General features: G+C 40.7%; 1 protein-coding gene across 4 annotated transcripts in view; it reads right to left on the minus strand.

The window, feature by feature from the left end:
- Window positions 1-1,931: 1,931 nt before the first annotated feature.
- The window catches only part of GLT1D1 (glycosyltransferase 1 domain containing 1), a 225,426-nt gene continuing 210,427 nt past the window's right edge, over window positions 1,932-16,930 (minus strand). For all 4 annotated transcript variants that reach the window (XM_088482112.1, XM_088482113.1, XM_088482111.1 and 1 more), the window contains one exon: window positions 1,932-8,952. In XM_088482112.1, coding sequence (XP_088338238.1) covers window positions 8,800-8,952 — 153 coding nt within the window. In that variant the 3' untranslated portion in view covers window positions 1,932-8,799. The remainder of the gene's footprint in view (window positions 8,953-16,930) is intronic.

The following is a 16,930-nucleotide window of genomic DNA, read 5'->3' on the forward strand; positions in this document are numbered from 1 at the left end:
GTCAACGGCTCCTTCTTCATTTTCTCCCGCAACTGGGGCTGCCAGGAAAAAACTTAGGTATCCTAAGCAACCCGCTGGCGGTGATGCAGGGCAGGCAGGACCAAGTTTGGACATCTGGTCCGGACTGAAGGACCTGGCAACAATTTCTGACATGTCTACTGTCACTGCATATGATACTGTCACCATTGACAGAATGGTGGAGGATTACATCGGTGACAGCATCCAAGTAGGCATGTCAGACAGTCCATACCTGTACTGGCAGGAAAAAGAGGCAATTTGGAGGCCCCTGTACAAGCTGGCTCTATTTTACCTGAGTTGCCCCCCCTCCAGTGTGTACTCCGAAAGAGTGTTTAGTGCAGCCGGGAACCTTGTCAGCGAAAGGCGTAGGAGGTTGCTTCCACAGAATGTGGAGAAGATGATGTTCATCAAAATGAATTATCAGCTCTTCCAGGGAGACCAGCCTCCAGAAGGTACAGAGGGACCTGTGGTGGTGGATTCAAGTGGGGACGAGTTAATACTTTGTGAGGATGAGGATGTACACACTGAAGAGGGTGAGGAATCGGTGGATGAGGAGGATGAGGATGACATCTTGCCTCCGTAGAGCCAGTTTGTGCAGGGACACATTAATTGCCAGCTTGTTTTGTGGGGGCCCAAACGAACCAATCATTTCAGCCACAGTTGTGTGGCAGACCCTGGCGCTGAAATGATTGATTTGTTAAAGTGTGCATGTCCTGTTTATACAACATAAGGGTGGGTGGGAGGGCCCAAGGACAATTCCATCTTGCACTTCTTTTTTTTCTTTGCATTATGTACAGTTTGGGGCCTAGTTTTTCTAACTGCCATCCTGTCTGCCACTGCAGTGTCACTCCTAGATGGGTCACGTGTTTGTGCCGCCCACTCGTGTCGCTTAGCATAGTCATCCAGCTACCTCGGTGCAACCTTTTGGACATAAAAACACTATTGTGAGGTGTGAGGTGTTCAGAATAGACTGGAAATGAGTGGAAATTAAGGTTATTGAGGTTAATAATGGCATAGGACAGAGAAACCAACAAATTCTGTGATTTTAGCTGTTTTTATGCTTTTTTAAAAAAAAATACAGATCCAAAACACAAAACCCAGAACCCAAAACACGGAAGGGTGGTTTTGGCAAAACCAATCCAGATCCAAAACACGAAGAAAGATCCAGATCCAAAACACGAAAAGTGGCCGGTGCACACCCCTAATGTTAACTGATCTTAAGTGATGTAGTGACCTGTCGTGTGTTGTGTATGATCGTTCATGAGAACAGGGCAACATGTGAATGGGGCAATGCAGTTATGCGTGGATGAGAATGGAGACGAGCCAGAAGCCACAGAGTGTTAACTACTGTGGAAGGAGAACCTCTCAATAGAGCAGAATAAGCCTTGTGAGTTTTGCATATTTAACATTTTTTGTTCTTTAATTCTAATTAAAAAATATTGGATAATAAATTTGCTTGAAATTATTTATAATATTTTCAGTTCGGAAAATAAGCATATAGTATAATCTTTTTAATTTTAAACAGATAATTTCAGTTGGCATGCCTCAAGTATATGTGCTGTCATTCATCTCCCTGTGGAACTAAACATCCCAGCATGCCATGCCACCATTTTGATATAACAGCATGCTAAAACTGTGGAAGGGCATCCTGGGATCTGTAGTTCCATAGCAGCTAGAGGGCCAAGGTTGAAGACCCCTGGTATAGAGCATCAAAAAGAACTAACTAAATTTACATTTGAACGACTTGTATTAGAATGCTGCTATACATATTGTGAATAAACTCTAATTTACAGACGTCAACTAAATCAGAACAATAGAGCAATTTGTCTAGGATAAGTTACAGGAAATCTGTGATTGAAGCCCTGAAGTTAAAGTAGTGATTGTTTAAAAGAAAGATACAATGTAACAATATGTACTGGTACAATCAATCTTTTATTTTCATATAATATATGAAAAAACACCTTTAAAAAAATCCAACAAACCCTAATTGAAAATATTTATTTCACGTGTATTTTATAAATAATTTTTCCCTTCTTGAAACAAATATCAACACAAGGAACTGTGAGTACATGGTTTTAGTACATGTGATTTGAAGGTATGGTCAGCAAGAATCAGATAATGAAATGGAATTCAAATAGTTATCTATGAATAAAAAATCATATTAACCTACATAACTCATAAAATAATATTCACATTAAAATAAAACTTGCCTCAAACCCATGAAATTAGTTTTTACATGTCATCAAGTTATCATTTTGAACTTTACTAGACATTAAGACACACATTGAACTCCTAAAATGTCTGTGTTTAGGAGGTATTAAACACCCTAACACTGGCAGATAAAAAATATAACATTCTGTAAAATATAATGGAGTTTTACAGGAGCGGTATTAAGTACATGCTGCTGGGAAGTGGAGTAAATGCTTCCAACGAACTCTTAAAAGTGAGGACAAATTAGAAAACTTTCAACAGTTTGAAACATCTGTGTTTACAAATCCTAGAGATAAAAATCCCAAACTATGGGAGGGAATTAAATTAGCAAAGAGAGTGGAAAGGAACCCGTGCCCTGTGTGAGTAGCAGCAGTAACAGGGGTTGTCAGACCTCATGTCTAAGGCTAAAAATAGAAATAAAAATATGGAGACAGCACTAGAATGAGTAATGTATTATAAAATGAGAATATTGGATGACTTAAAAATAAGGAACCAATTTATTTCAATAACGCACATAAATCCATAAACGAAGACAATAATGTGACTTCTATTCAAATAAGTTTATTTGATATATGAATGTGTTAAAAAATGAATATGCTGGTTGACATTTAACCAGCGAAATGCATCAAGCTCACTACCATTTACCTCCCTGGCTCCTTTTTCATCGCTCTGGACCAGTGTACAGCAGCATACTGATTACCTTGTAGATATTCCCACGAGCCCCGTACCAACTGCAAGAGTGCTTACTAATGACTGCACGGGTCCACCATTTCCATCTAACTGGTAACATCGTTCCTGCCAATTACTGGACCTTGAGTGGCTATGTTAACATCAGACTATTACTCATAGGAAAATCTCTTAATATATAGATCACAAACTGAGATTATAATAGGAGCTGTAACTGTATACCATTTTTATCTATTTCATTTTTTAATGCATTCATATTTCAAGATAACTTATTTTAATATAAAAGTGACAATATTGTCCTTGTTTATGGAATTATATGTTTTATTTAAATTTATGTGTGTTCCTTATTTTAAGCCATCCAATATTTTCATAGAATTCAATTAGCAGCGGGATTTACCACAGGCTTTTAGCCGGGAACTATTTAATTATATCCCACAGTAAGCCCTGCAGCCAACGCATAGATTCTGGGATAAGAAGCATATATATTAATTATTGAGTCCAAACCAGATAATTATAATCTCTTATCGTCGCTGTTCACGGCAATAAGAAATTGATCGCCAGAACATATTAAAATCACCCAACCGGCGGTGTGTTAGCTGAAAAGTGACTGCTAATGTGATCACTTCCCTTCTCCTTTGGGAGCTGGGCATACTACTGTGCATACACAAGAGGAGATTGCTGGGGAGGGATCCTATGGAAAATGTAGCCTATAGGCTTCGTGGCTAATGCCATAAGGAGATGGTGGTAGCTACTGTACTAGGGCCAAGCTTGGTAAATTCGTCAAAAAAGCAGCACCCATAGCAATCTATGGGGGCTACTTTTGCAAGCAAAAAACAGGAGACCACAGCAAATATCTGATACATTCGGGGGATAATTAGTATTTATGGTACCCCCGGAGAATGGGTGTTTTTGAAAGATACCCCATGAATATTAATTGATATATAGGCCCTTAAGTGCCCAGAGCTATGCAATTACCATTCACAGTAAACCAGAAGTAAGCCCTCCTCAGTTACAAACAAAAAGTGCTCCCTTGAGGCTCACCACGGCACTAATTTAATAACTCTGGTCTCTAAACCTGTGAGCTAAAAGTTTGCGATAAGCACCACATTAATTGAATTCCCCAGTGAGATGCCATGACAAACCCATTTTAACAGCACATCTTAAAAGGTACAAATACAGTACAAAAAGTGTGCTGTTCTACTGACCTTAAAGTGAGGTATAAGATTTCAGATGAAAATAAATTACAAACTAAACTTGAAATACATAAAATTGTGAATAAAACGCACGATTTCACGCATTCTTTTGATTGACAGGATTCATTATTAACCCACTGTATAAATATATGTACAACATCAGGGAACATTATAAAAAAATATATATATGGTAATATAGATTTGTACACCCACTAAAAAATGTGCAACGTTATAACCCAAAACAAAAGTTTTGATTTGCATAAGTTGACAGGGACATTTATTGTTTAGTTTTAAATACATGTCCCTTTTACCTTAAAGCAATTTACAAATTAAGATTCTTTTCTGACCACGTTTTGATTGACAAACTTTTTATGTCCTCTGCAGCAACAGTGCGGTCTTAAATAATAAGCTTGTAAGAGGCCTAATAATGTTTAAGAAGTATTTTTTACTTTGCTAAAGAGTTTGCAATAGTAAGCTGATAGGAAGCGAACAGGACTCCATCTTTGCAGATAAGATTCAGCTTTTACATTACCTCCCTTGAGGAAGTATAGGAAATCTGTTACGATTTGAACAAGCATCGCTCTGAAAGCATTAGGTAAAATTATTTTAAACATGACAGGTCTTCCTTTTCAGTCAGTAGCTGTCCAGGCTTCCACGTTTGTTACAGTGAATGTTGGAAGGCAGACATTGGATTTATCCAAGTGGAAGCATTAGAACAGCTATAGTACAATAAGTGCTTTGCTTTCACCAAAAGGCAGCACTAAAGCCCCCAAAACAGTTACTTACAAATCATATTATTTAAAGGAAGTCTAGTGCAGATTAAAAGATTTGATATATAAGTATACATTGAGCGACCACCATACTTTTTGTTTGAGGTATACAGTGAGTTTACGCTCCCTCTATCGAGGAGATTTATGAATATGTTATTCATACAATAGAATAGTGCCTGCTTGGTATTGCAGTGAAATTAAGGAGGAAACCTCCCATAAATCAATTAGCAAGTTTCCATTTATTGGATGAATGTTATTCATTGCCCATAATGAGGCTGATGGAGAGAGCACTACTGCAGTTTGAGTAGTGTATATTGCATGATTTTATTTGGCACAGGCCCAGATTTGCATGATTCTGCCATTTTATCTGGCATTCTTCTGGATATCAGAGCTCTCACAACTGCAAGCACATGCAGATTGGGACAAAGACACATATGTGCCTATTTAATGGTGGTCAAATAGCACATGATGATGATCACGGTTGCAAGTATTTGCAAACTCAGTTTGTGAGGTCCACTAACTCTGATTGGTGATTTGAATTTTATTTTTTTATAACCAAAACAGTTTCTGTGGTTTAGAGAGGTTTTAGCAGTTTTATTGAGGAAAACTACATTTGCAGCAAATAAGAAATGACAAGTGTAAATATGTGATATATGCCTAACATAGTCCAAATACACATGCCACTGCTGCCGACTAGTATGTATTTTAGTGCAGTTGCCAGTGGCCTTTTTCATACACACAAATTGTCCCTGCAATTTGGGGCACAATTGCAGCCAACTCTGCATCAGCCTCAATGTCTTCATAGTAAACAGTGGTATTTGCAATAATTGATGAAGCAATTAGCAATCAGTTAGGGGGAATTTAATTAACCCCGTTAAGTTAATGGTGCTAATTGAATGCCAGCCCCTATTCAATTAGCCTTGCCTATCAGGGATTTCTTTTCGGGTCTCCTGAGACCTGATAAGAAATGTGCACCAACCCTGGAGTTATCGGGTGAGAACAGCTAGTTAATGCACAAATTTGTGTACTTTACATGGATTCTGTGTGTTAACACCCGATAACCAGTGTTAATGTTGTTAACACGTTCATTTAACGGACGTTAACACAGCTATTGGGCAAATTCTGAAGGCTACTTGAATAGCCACTGGCTATTACTACTTCCCAATATTACACGCAATGATTTACCGCAGGTAATTGAACTCCCCCTTACTGTGAATACCAGAGACTATTAGAATAAACTCTATTTATTGATGGGTATACACCAGTGGTGGCGAACCCACAGCACGCGTGCCAGAGGGGGCACTCAGAGCCCTCTCTGTGGGCATGCGCCGTCGCCCCAGCACAGCACAGGGCCAGGCTGCTCCCCTCCATGCACCTAAAGACATCCATCCAGCACTCTATACAGCAGAGGCTGAGGGAAGCAACACAGGAGGTGACATCTGTCTCCAGATCAGGTTGGTGGTCTCGGGTTATGGGTGCCGCGGTGCCGGAGGCCACGCTATTTTTTTTTTTTTTTCTTCAATTCAATTTGGTGAGTGCAGGTCGGAGGATCAGTGCGGGGGGTGGCGTGATAAGCGGGGTGTGTGTGTGTGTGTGTGTTAACTAGGGATGGGGCTGTATAATGGTCTATGGACATAATATATTATAACTATATTGCAGAACATGAACAGGAGGCACAACTATGGAGCATTATAGAATTTGGGGCATAACTATATTGCAGAACATGAACTGGGGGCACAACTATGGGGCATTATAGGATTTGGGGCATAACTATATTGTAGAACATGAACTGGGGGCACAACTATGGGGCATTATATGATTTGGGGCATAACTATATTGTAGAACATGAACTGGGAGCATAACGTTGGGGGAAACCTCAGTATTCAGGTTAAATTGCTGTGTTGGCACTTTGCGATAAATAAGTGGGTTTTGGGTTGCAGTTTGGGCACTCGGTCTCTAAAAAGGTTTGCCATCACTGGTATACACCATAGCCACCACATTCAAATTGTGAGCCCTAAACAACAGCAGCAAAAAAATATAAATAAAAAATGCAGAAAGCCAGAGCAAAACTAAGAAATGTAGTTGTAAACAAGTGGTGGTAGTGATAAATGGGTAAGAATGTTGTCATATAAAAAATCTGCTTTTGGCTGTACTAGAATGTGCCATGACAAGTGAAACGGAAAAAGCAAGTTTGATACAAGCAACACACAAATCCTCAATAACAACAACGTGCATTGTAATATTTTAGAAAAAACAAAGGGCCTGATTCAGACCCACTCGCGAGCGGCTGTCCGCTCGCAAGTGGGTCGATGGTCTGCACTGCGCATGCGCACGACGGAGGGAGCGAGACGCGACGAGCGAAGGACTTTCCTTCGCTCGTTGTGTCTGTTCAAAGGGGGCGTGCTGTCGATGTTGATTGACAGCACGCCTCCTTTGGTGGGCGTGCCGGGGGCACGCCTCCCAGACGGGGGCGTTCCCAAGGGAAAACCTACAGTCAGAAGCCGGCCCCACTGACATCACTAGTGATGTCAGTGGGAGTGATTTTGGCTCTGATAGAGCCAAAATCACTCCGGGCCTTGCGGTTGAGAAACATATAAAAAATATAATTCTATAAAATAGGGACAAAAGATCATATCAACAGCTGCTAGAGAGCAAGACAGAGCGGCACTGACGCTGGCCTGGTGGCACCTGCCTCTGGCTTGTGGGATGCCAGGAAGGACATCCTGATGAATGGAGTTGTACCTGCTCCCTGCTATTCTGTGATGTCATGACGTGCTTGGGCGGGGTAAGGCAAGGGCTACGCCATTGGCAGCTGCCTTATTCTACAATTTCACTGACATCACAGATCACAGATCTTACAGCAACAAATCAGACTATAAGGCAGATAAAGAGTGGTGTCACATAGCAGCATTTTTTTCTGCATTCAGTGTCTTTATAAGCTTAAACCATCGTTTGTAACAGGGGACGAGTTGGAAATGTATCAAACCTTCCTAAAAGAGTGAAGTTGCCAATAGCAACCAATCAACTTGTAGCTAGCATTTACAAGTATTTCTATAAAATGATAGGAAGAAACTGATTGGCTGCTTTTAGCAACTTTTTCACTTGTCCACTCTCTAGAATGCTTGAGTGTTTTGGTTGTAATCCTACGAACACTGTACTTTCCTATCATGAAAATAACAGCATTCAAATGCTGCTGTGTGTGACACCACCATTATGCTAGGTGCACAATGATATTTGCAAAGCATTTTTTATAACATGTTAAAATATAAAACAAAATGCATATAAAGTAAACTATATATGCATTTGTAACAAGAAGACCTTATCTATTTAAGCCAAACAGTTATAAAAACATATTTATAAATGCGTCTCATTGCATTAAAATGTCCTCCCATTTAAAGGATTATTATTTTTCATCTGTGCAAAATCACGTTAGAACAAGAAGCATTCAGAAAAAAGCACTGCAACACCATTTAGTGCACATAAAACACATATGTACTATCTCACTTAATACAATGACTTAATATGTATTAGAAATCCATCTGAAACAAATAATTTGAAAGCCAGTGTACATATACAATGTTTAGTATATTGAGCTGGTTTACACAAAAATATACCGTAAAAATAAATTAAGAACATATTTAGATGCAGTGAAATAAATGCATCCAATAAGGATGAAAAGTCATAAAATATAATTATAAAATAGAACAATAAGCCATGCAAACAAAAATGCAGCACAAAATAGACAGCAAGAAGATAATCCCATTAAAAACATACATTGTAATAAAAACGTTTAAAAAAAATCCCTTTCTTTAAAATTCCTAAATGGAAAAAAAAAAATCACAATATAAAAGTCTATTAAATGAATTGTATCTAATATAATGACACATTTTAATGGTGGTAATTTCCTTTCACATCAATGTCTATTCATTTGTCAGATTTTGAACAAGATATTGATAGGTTTCCCTTTCAAGCTTCCATGAATGGTAGTTGCGAACGTATTGCTTTGCGTTATAAATAATTTTTCTTTTCAGATCAGATTCACTTATCAATCTTTTGGACAGCTGGACAAACTCCTAAAAGAGAACACAGTAAATCATTATGAAAATAGCAATAATTCAAGGACATGTGACATGATCTACAACGAAGATAGAACACACACTGATATGCTAGATCAGGGAGGAGTAGTACTCAGAATTCCAGCAGAGGCCTCACTGAGCATCTTTATTTATTACCAGTTATTTATAGAACGCACACATATTCCAAAGCACTGTACAGAGAATATTTGGCCAATCACATCAGTCACTGCCCAAGTGGAGCTTATAGTCTATATTATCTACTCCATGTGCGCGCACGCACACACACACACACACATATATACATTCTCTGGTTAATTTTTGTCTGAATACAATTAACCTACTAGTATGTCTTTGGTTTGTGGGAGGAAAATGGAGGACCCAGGGGGGAAACACTCATACAAAAACAGGGAGAACATACTAACTCCTAACAGTTAGTGATTGGGAGGGACTGGAACCCAAGAAGGGAGAAGTACATCAGCCATTGCTGTGATACTACAAACAAGATGTCTGAACAGGCTGCAAAAAATACATTAACTAATGTAATACGCATTATAATAATGGTGTCATGGAGAACATTGTAACTTTTTGTATATGGGCAGATTGAATGATTAGAAAAAAAACTGTATACGTACTCAAAGCCTAAGATGTATCATATATTTAGACTGGTTTTACAAATCATTCTCATGCGGCCCGCACACGGTGCAATTTTTTGCACGATATGGTCGATTTAGTTCAATCGTATCGAGCAATCGTGTACATTGTGTGCGATATTTGTACGATGACGATGCGTGTCCCCGCCGTCGTAATTCTGCATCGTAGATATTATGTAAAAGTGGTAAGAATTCAACCTATTGTGTACGATGTGATACATATGCGGTATCGTATGCTCGTATGTACAATCGTGTACACCATTTGTCAAATCGTATAGAGAATTGCAAGGGAAATCGTACAAGACATCTGAACATTACAAAATCGCACCGTGTATGGCCGGGATAAGAGTTTAAAAATGAATGTAGATTCATAAATAATGAATATAAATCATTGCGTTTGTAGATAGCGAACGATTTATCTTGGTTTGTATTTTTCCATGGTTACAAATTTATATTATTTTTTTTAAAACAGTTACAACACAGAAACATAATTTATTCATTACAAAAGTCATTATATGCAACAAAATTAGAGGCGCTGATTCTGAGTTGATCTCAGCCATGATCCCATTTTTTGATGGTCACATGTCTGCGACTTTATGCAAATGCTGCTACAAAGCCCTTCCTTGGTGTACAGCCGTGTGTCTCTGTGTGGGGACTGAGACGCTCACTATCAGCATTCATGGACGCAGACATAACGATTGGTGTGACTTTAGATGTACAATTGAAACTTGCACACAACCTATGGCAGGAGCAGTTTCTCCGCCCGAGTATGGCCTCCTATGTGAGTGGCTGAATATCTGCTAAGCCACTTCCCCGTCACCACCCAGGAACAACTAATACATTTCAAAACATTTCTGAGACTGTGCGTCTCCTGTGCGCCTCAATCACTGCCCCGACTCTGTGAGCACACTATCTGGATGCATGCGCAGAAGAAAAATACAATTTTTACTTACCGGAAAATCTCTTCCTTGTAGTCCATCTGGTGGATGACTTACATCTGGGTTATGTATAGTGAAGGGTGGAGTCAGACACTAGCTAATTAAAAACTGTCTCCCATCCCCTATATAACCCCACCCTATCCACCGTAAGCTCAGTCTAATGTTTAACAAAGTCAGAGGAGAGCCACGGAAAGAACTGAGAAACCAGAGACCAACAGGTGTTCAGTATGAAAACCTAACAAGGGAGGGACCTTGGCATCCCCCAGAAGGACTCCAAGGACTCCCTTTTCATCCATCTGGGGGATGGCCTGCATCTGGGTGATATACCAAGGCAAGTCAATTAAGGGGAGAGAGGAGGGGTGGGGGCGTCAGAACTGACCGCTCTTAGGGAAACCCTTGCACCGAATGTATGGAAGCGGTACAATCTTGTAAAAATGTGTATGTATTTCCAGGTAGCTGCTCTACCAAGGCACCATGCCGTACAGCCCAAGAGGCTCCGACAGCATGTGTCGAGTGAGCCCGAATTGAGGCCAGAACCATCACATTAGAGGACAAATATGCCTGCCTTATGGCAGAAGTGACCCATCTAGCGATGGATCCTTTTGAGGCTGGCCAGACTCTTTTTGGTGCATCAATCAACACCAACAGGGAAACCTGTACGCCTCAAAGACGCAGTACGTTCCAAGTAAATGCGTAACGCACAAACCACATCCAACAGTGCTAAGGAAGAAGCTTCACTGGTCACTTAATTATGGCGAAAAGCCGGAAGGACAATATATTGGTTAATGTGGAAAGCCGATATCACCTTTGGCATAAAGGAAGGTTTAGTGCGTAACACTACCCTATCCTCATGAAAAATAATAAGCACAGCTTTACAGGAAAGAGCTGCTAATTCATATACCCTTCTGGCCGAGGCAATGGCCAAAAGGTAAAACAACCTTCAGAGTGTGATATCGCAATTCTGCAGACTCCAAAGGATCGAATGGTGCCTTTCTGGAGTGCCCCCAAAACTAAATTCAATTACCAAGGAGGAACCAGTGGGACATAAGAAGGCTGTATGCAAAGAACCCCATGCAAGAAAGTCTGAACTTCTAGAATGGTGGCCAATTTCCTTTGAAGCAGAATCGATAAGGCTGAAATTCGTCCCTTGAGAGGACAATATCAGAATCTTAACCAATCCCTCCTGCAGAAAAGACAAGAGGCAAACACTCAGAACCTTTCTGGTTTAAACTTGTGTTGTTCACATCAAGAAATATATATCTTCCATATCCGATGACAAATCTGGGAAGTAGCTGGTTTTTCAGCCTGTATCATGGTTTTCACCACAGACTCTAAAAACCCTTTGGCCCTCAAAATTTTGGATTCAAGAACCATGGCGTCAAAGCCAAGTGATGCAAATTGGCTTGACGGCATGGACCCTGAAGCAACAGATCTGGATGCAGAGTATACAGAATGTCTGCCAACATGGTCCGAAGAATTGTGTACATATGACAGTGCGGCCAGTCTGGAGCCACCGGAATGACCGGCAGTGCCACCAGTCGAATTCGCTGAATTACCATTGGTAACATTACCAGAGGAGGGAAGATGTAACCCAGTTGGAACACCCAAGGCGCTGTCATGGCATCCACTAGAGATGCTTGAAGATCCCAGGACTGAGATCCGTACCTTGGCAGTTTCTTGTTGAGACAAGAAGCCATTAAATCTATGTCTGGAGATCCCCATCTAGCAACTATTTCTGAAAACATCTCCTGGTGTAATTCCCATTACCCTGTGTGGACACTGTGGCAACTTAAGAAGTCCACCTCCCAGTTATCCACCCTTGGAATGTAAACTGCTGAAATAGCTGGAACCCAATTTTCTGCCCAATGAAGTACATAAAAGAACTTCCCTCATTGCTAGCCAGCTGTGTGTGCCACCTGCTTGTTTATATAAGCAACTGCTGTGGCATTGTCTGATTGGATTCGTACTGGTAAATTCTTTAAATAGCATTGAGCCTGAATCAATGTACATCAAATTGCCCTCATTTCCTGTATATTGATAGGAAGAGCGGTTTCCTGTACAGACCAAAGACCCTGTGTCTGTCCAGAATCACCACCTCCCAACCTGTTAGGCTGGCATCTGTGGCGATAATGGTCCAGTCTTTTACTGACAATTGGCAACGCTTGTGCAGATTTGCATCCTGCAGCCACCACCGGAGAGACTGCCGTCACTGCAGTGATAATCTAAACATCTGCCTGTTTAATCGAGAGTCTGGTTCCATCGATGAAGCAATTGGTTCTGTTGAGGTCAGGCGTGAAATCTGGCAAAAAGAACAGCTTTGAATGAAGCTACAATTTTCCCCATTATCTGCATAGCCCTAAGAACAGAAGTACGAGAAATCTGTAAAATGTTCCTTATTCTGGATTTCAGATCCTGAATGTTTGCCTGCGGCAGAAACACTCTGACACCAAGTGTCGAAGTGAAGACCCAAAAATACCATCCTCTAAGATGGAATTAAATTTGATTTGGGAAAGTCGATGATCCAGCCAAATCTCTGGAGCATGCCGAAGGTAATCTGAAGATGTTGTAGCAATAGAGCTAATGAGGGAGCCCTTAGCAACAAAATGTCCAGATAAGCCAACACATTTATCCCCCCTCTCCTGAGTAGGGACATCATATGTGCCATAACCTTTGTAAATACTCTGGGGATAGTGGCCAAACCGAATGGCAGGGCCTGAAACTGAAAATGGCGATTACCCACTGCAAACAACAAAAGATGCTGATGACCTCTCCATATAAGGGTATGAAGGTAGGCATCCTTGATGTCTATGAAAGCCAGAAAATCCTCTTCTTCCATTGAACACATGACTGACCTTATTGACTCCATCTTGAATTTTTCCAAGTGAAGATATGTATTTAACTCCCTGAGGTTGAGAATGGGACGGAATGACCCGTCCGGTTTGTCTACTAAGAAAAGACTGGAGTAGAACCCCAGGCCTTTCTGTAGTACTGAAACCAGAATAACTACTTCGGTGTCGGAAAGTGCAGACATTGCCTGCATGAGAGCTGCCTTTCTGCAACCATCAAAAGGGAGAGGAGTGGAAAAGAATCTGTTTTGGAACAGGACACTGCAAATCCAAATTGTAACCACTGGTCACTATTCGACTTACCCAAAAATCCAGATTGGAAAGAGCCCACTTTTCCCGGAACTTGAGTAAGCGACCTCCCACCAGAGGACAGATCCCAGTCCCTTGATAATAATTTGGATCTACCTGCTGATTTAGCAGCCGGCCGACTTGTGCTAGGGCCAGCCTGTCCCCTAAAGGTCCCTCTTCGGAGACCCCCTAGGTGCACCTCGTAAAGCCTGAAAGCTTCCTCTGCCTTTATACCGAAATGAACGAAACCTCTGAGTTTTTGTTTTAGGAGTAGTTACAGGAAGGTAAGGACTTTTTCCTCCTGTCATCCAAATCTTTATTGAATCTTTATTATGAGAAATGATTTTGGTTAATTCTGGACCAAACAAAGAACTTCCTTCAAAAGGAAGGCATGTCTGTCTTCCATGTTTTAAGCCATAGCAAATGCCTGGCAGAAACCGCTAAGGCTGACATATGAGACTGTACCTGAATAGTATCTAATAAAGAGTCCCCTATATACATTAGAGCTTCCGAAATCTGATCAGCTGGTTAGCGTCAGATTCATCCCCTGATTGAAAACCAGTAATCATCTGATTCATCCATGGACCGATAGCTTTTATCACCCAGGCGCTGGCCAGATTTGGCAGCAGCGATACTCCTGACAAGGCGCATAAAGATTTTAAAACAGCCTCATTCTTTCTATCCACAGGATCTTTAAGAGTTACAGACTGAGTTGTGGGAATAACCGTATTCCTGACCAACATAGCAAAAGGAGCATCCACCATGGGTGGAATTTCCCAAAGCTTGGTATCCTCTTCCAAAAAAGGATAAAGACCCTTAAATTTTTTCAGAATATGAACTTTTGAATCCGGTTTTAACCAGGCTTTTTTTAATATTTCCTCAAAATGTGGAAATTCTGGGAAAACCGAAACATGTTTCTTCTTATGTTTAAAGAAAGAAACTGCACTAGTCTCTGGCATAGCTGCCTCCTGTAACTGCAGTGGTTCCCTGTACACATCTATTAACATAGAAACTACTGAATCTGACTGGGAGTCACCCTCCCAGATTGAGGTTTCCTCCCAGTCATAATATAATTCCCCTTCTTCCTGTGAAGAAGTAGCTGAAGGTTCTTCAGGAAAATCTACTGAGGAATGTGAACATCTTTTAACAGGTGTGGTCCCTGCAGAGAGAGTCATTTTATTCAGGGACTTCGCCATCTGAGCGAGACATCAACCCATACTCTGGGCCCATCTGAAAGTAACGTAATTCACCTATGGCGTCCGCTGCAGACCTAGCCCTATCAGGCAGCACAGACTGTTCAGCCAAACATCCCGGTAAAGAAACCCCTGTGAACAACCAGCACAGAGCAACCCTGGGTCCATACCTTTTAGTAATTTTTTCTCACATTTTGTACAAGTATAAACAGTGACTGACCTCTGTTTTTTGGAACCCTTGTCTGGCTTATCCATAGTGAGATAGACAAGTCTGCCCCAAACAGATAGCTACCTAAATTCCCATACAAAAAAAAAGTGTAGCCCTGAAGGAATACAAAGAAGAGACGTTAATCTATACTCTTATTCATGCATCTGTTTAAATGCAAAAAAACCCTGGCCCTTAAAAGACCAAATTCTTTGCCAATAAACCAAAGGTAAAATAAAATGTCACACACATCTGTATGTTACTGCCTAACTTTCAGAGAAAACAGTGCAGTTAATATGCTTAAATATTTATAAAACCAGGACACCAAGTTAAATACACAATAGTAATAATTCCAGTTTTACTGCTTAGTTTGTCAGCCTCCATCCCCCAGTGCCTGCTATGGATTCTATCCAGACTTCAGCTGCTGTGGCTTTGCAGCAGCTTGTAATAAAAAATAAATATTTGGGGGAGTGGAGGCATGACCATCCGCAGCATCCTGCTAATTCAGGAAATCTGTGAATCCTAGCCTCTGGCATCCATGGCCCAGCCTAATGTCTACTCACCCCAGTCACCTATACGATGGCAACACCTGCCACGCGTGCAGCATCGCTCTATTGACTCCGGCCACTTGTTGCCATAGCCTCCAGCAATCGGCGGAAACTACTTGTGGCCGGGCCTAATGACGTCAACGCTGTGCGCCTGCACGTGCAGCGGCGTCCTGGAGCCCAGCAAAGCACCTCTCTCCTTTAAAGGCAACAACATGTTGCCGCTTCCGTAACCCTTCCAGTGGTCCAAAAGAAAACACCATGAGGATCGAAGCAGTGTGATGTTGAGCAGCCCCTGGAGGTGTGAGACAAGCCGGTTCTACAGTATACTATGAGTAATAACAAGTCCCAACCAATCTGCTCAAAAGCAATGTGCCGGGAAGCAGTATATAAATGTGTAATATTATATATATATATATATATATATATATATAGATGTGTGTCTGGCATGGAGAAAGACTCAGGGAAAATTAGTTTGGTGACTCTCTCAGGGGCCAACTTTAGAACTTTAGAGTGGGATACAGGTTCACACAAACCTTCTAATCGATATAACTCCCACTATGTTGGTGCTTATAGTCTGTCTCCAAAAACTAATCACCCTAATCCAAAACATTAATATAAAATAAATAAAACCTAACTGGAGTAAGGCACTAGCTAGATAGGTAGCTCTCAAAGGCACTGAAAACAAGACTGGGCTCATGGTGGAAAGGGAGGAGTTATATATGGGGCAGGAGCCAGTTTTCAATTCACTAGTGTCCGACTCCACTCTTCACTATACATAACCCAGATGTAAGGCATCCCCCAGATGGATGAAAAAGGAAAAGATCCCTCCACTGCGTCCAACAACGATTCAGACTCCAGCACAGAGCCTCACAACCAAGGCTTTAGCATACCCTAAATGCTACTTTATGAAATACCAAATTGCAATTACAGTATTCTTATTTTACTTTCTGAAAAACAATAAAACTTACCGTTTCTTAATTATGGTTGTTGCATGGCAAAAATGTTTATGTGTCTGTGCTTATGTAAAGACACAACGTATGTACGTATTCTTATTCTAATAGTCATCCATCTCTAAATAACAAAAGCTATTTGCTTCTGTTTGTTGTTTATGCCACTTTCAATACATATTATAGAAATATTCTAAGGTCACTGGCTCAACCTAGGCTTCCATAGGACACAGAGAGCTGTTTACTTTGGGAATAAATGGAAACGGCAAGGACATCTGTGTAAAGAATGGTACTTTAAAATAAGAAGCAAAAAACTGTAAAGGAGCACATTAAGCACAATAAATGTTAGGGTAGTCTATA

This window comes from Taudactylus pleione, unplaced genomic scaffold (genome assembly GCF_031769625.1).
Source record: "Taudactylus pleione unplaced genomic scaffold, aTauple2 ptg000282l, whole genome shotgun sequence".
NCBI classification, from domain to species: domain Eukaryota; kingdom Metazoa; phylum Chordata; class Amphibia; order Anura; family Myobatrachidae; genus Taudactylus; species Taudactylus pleione.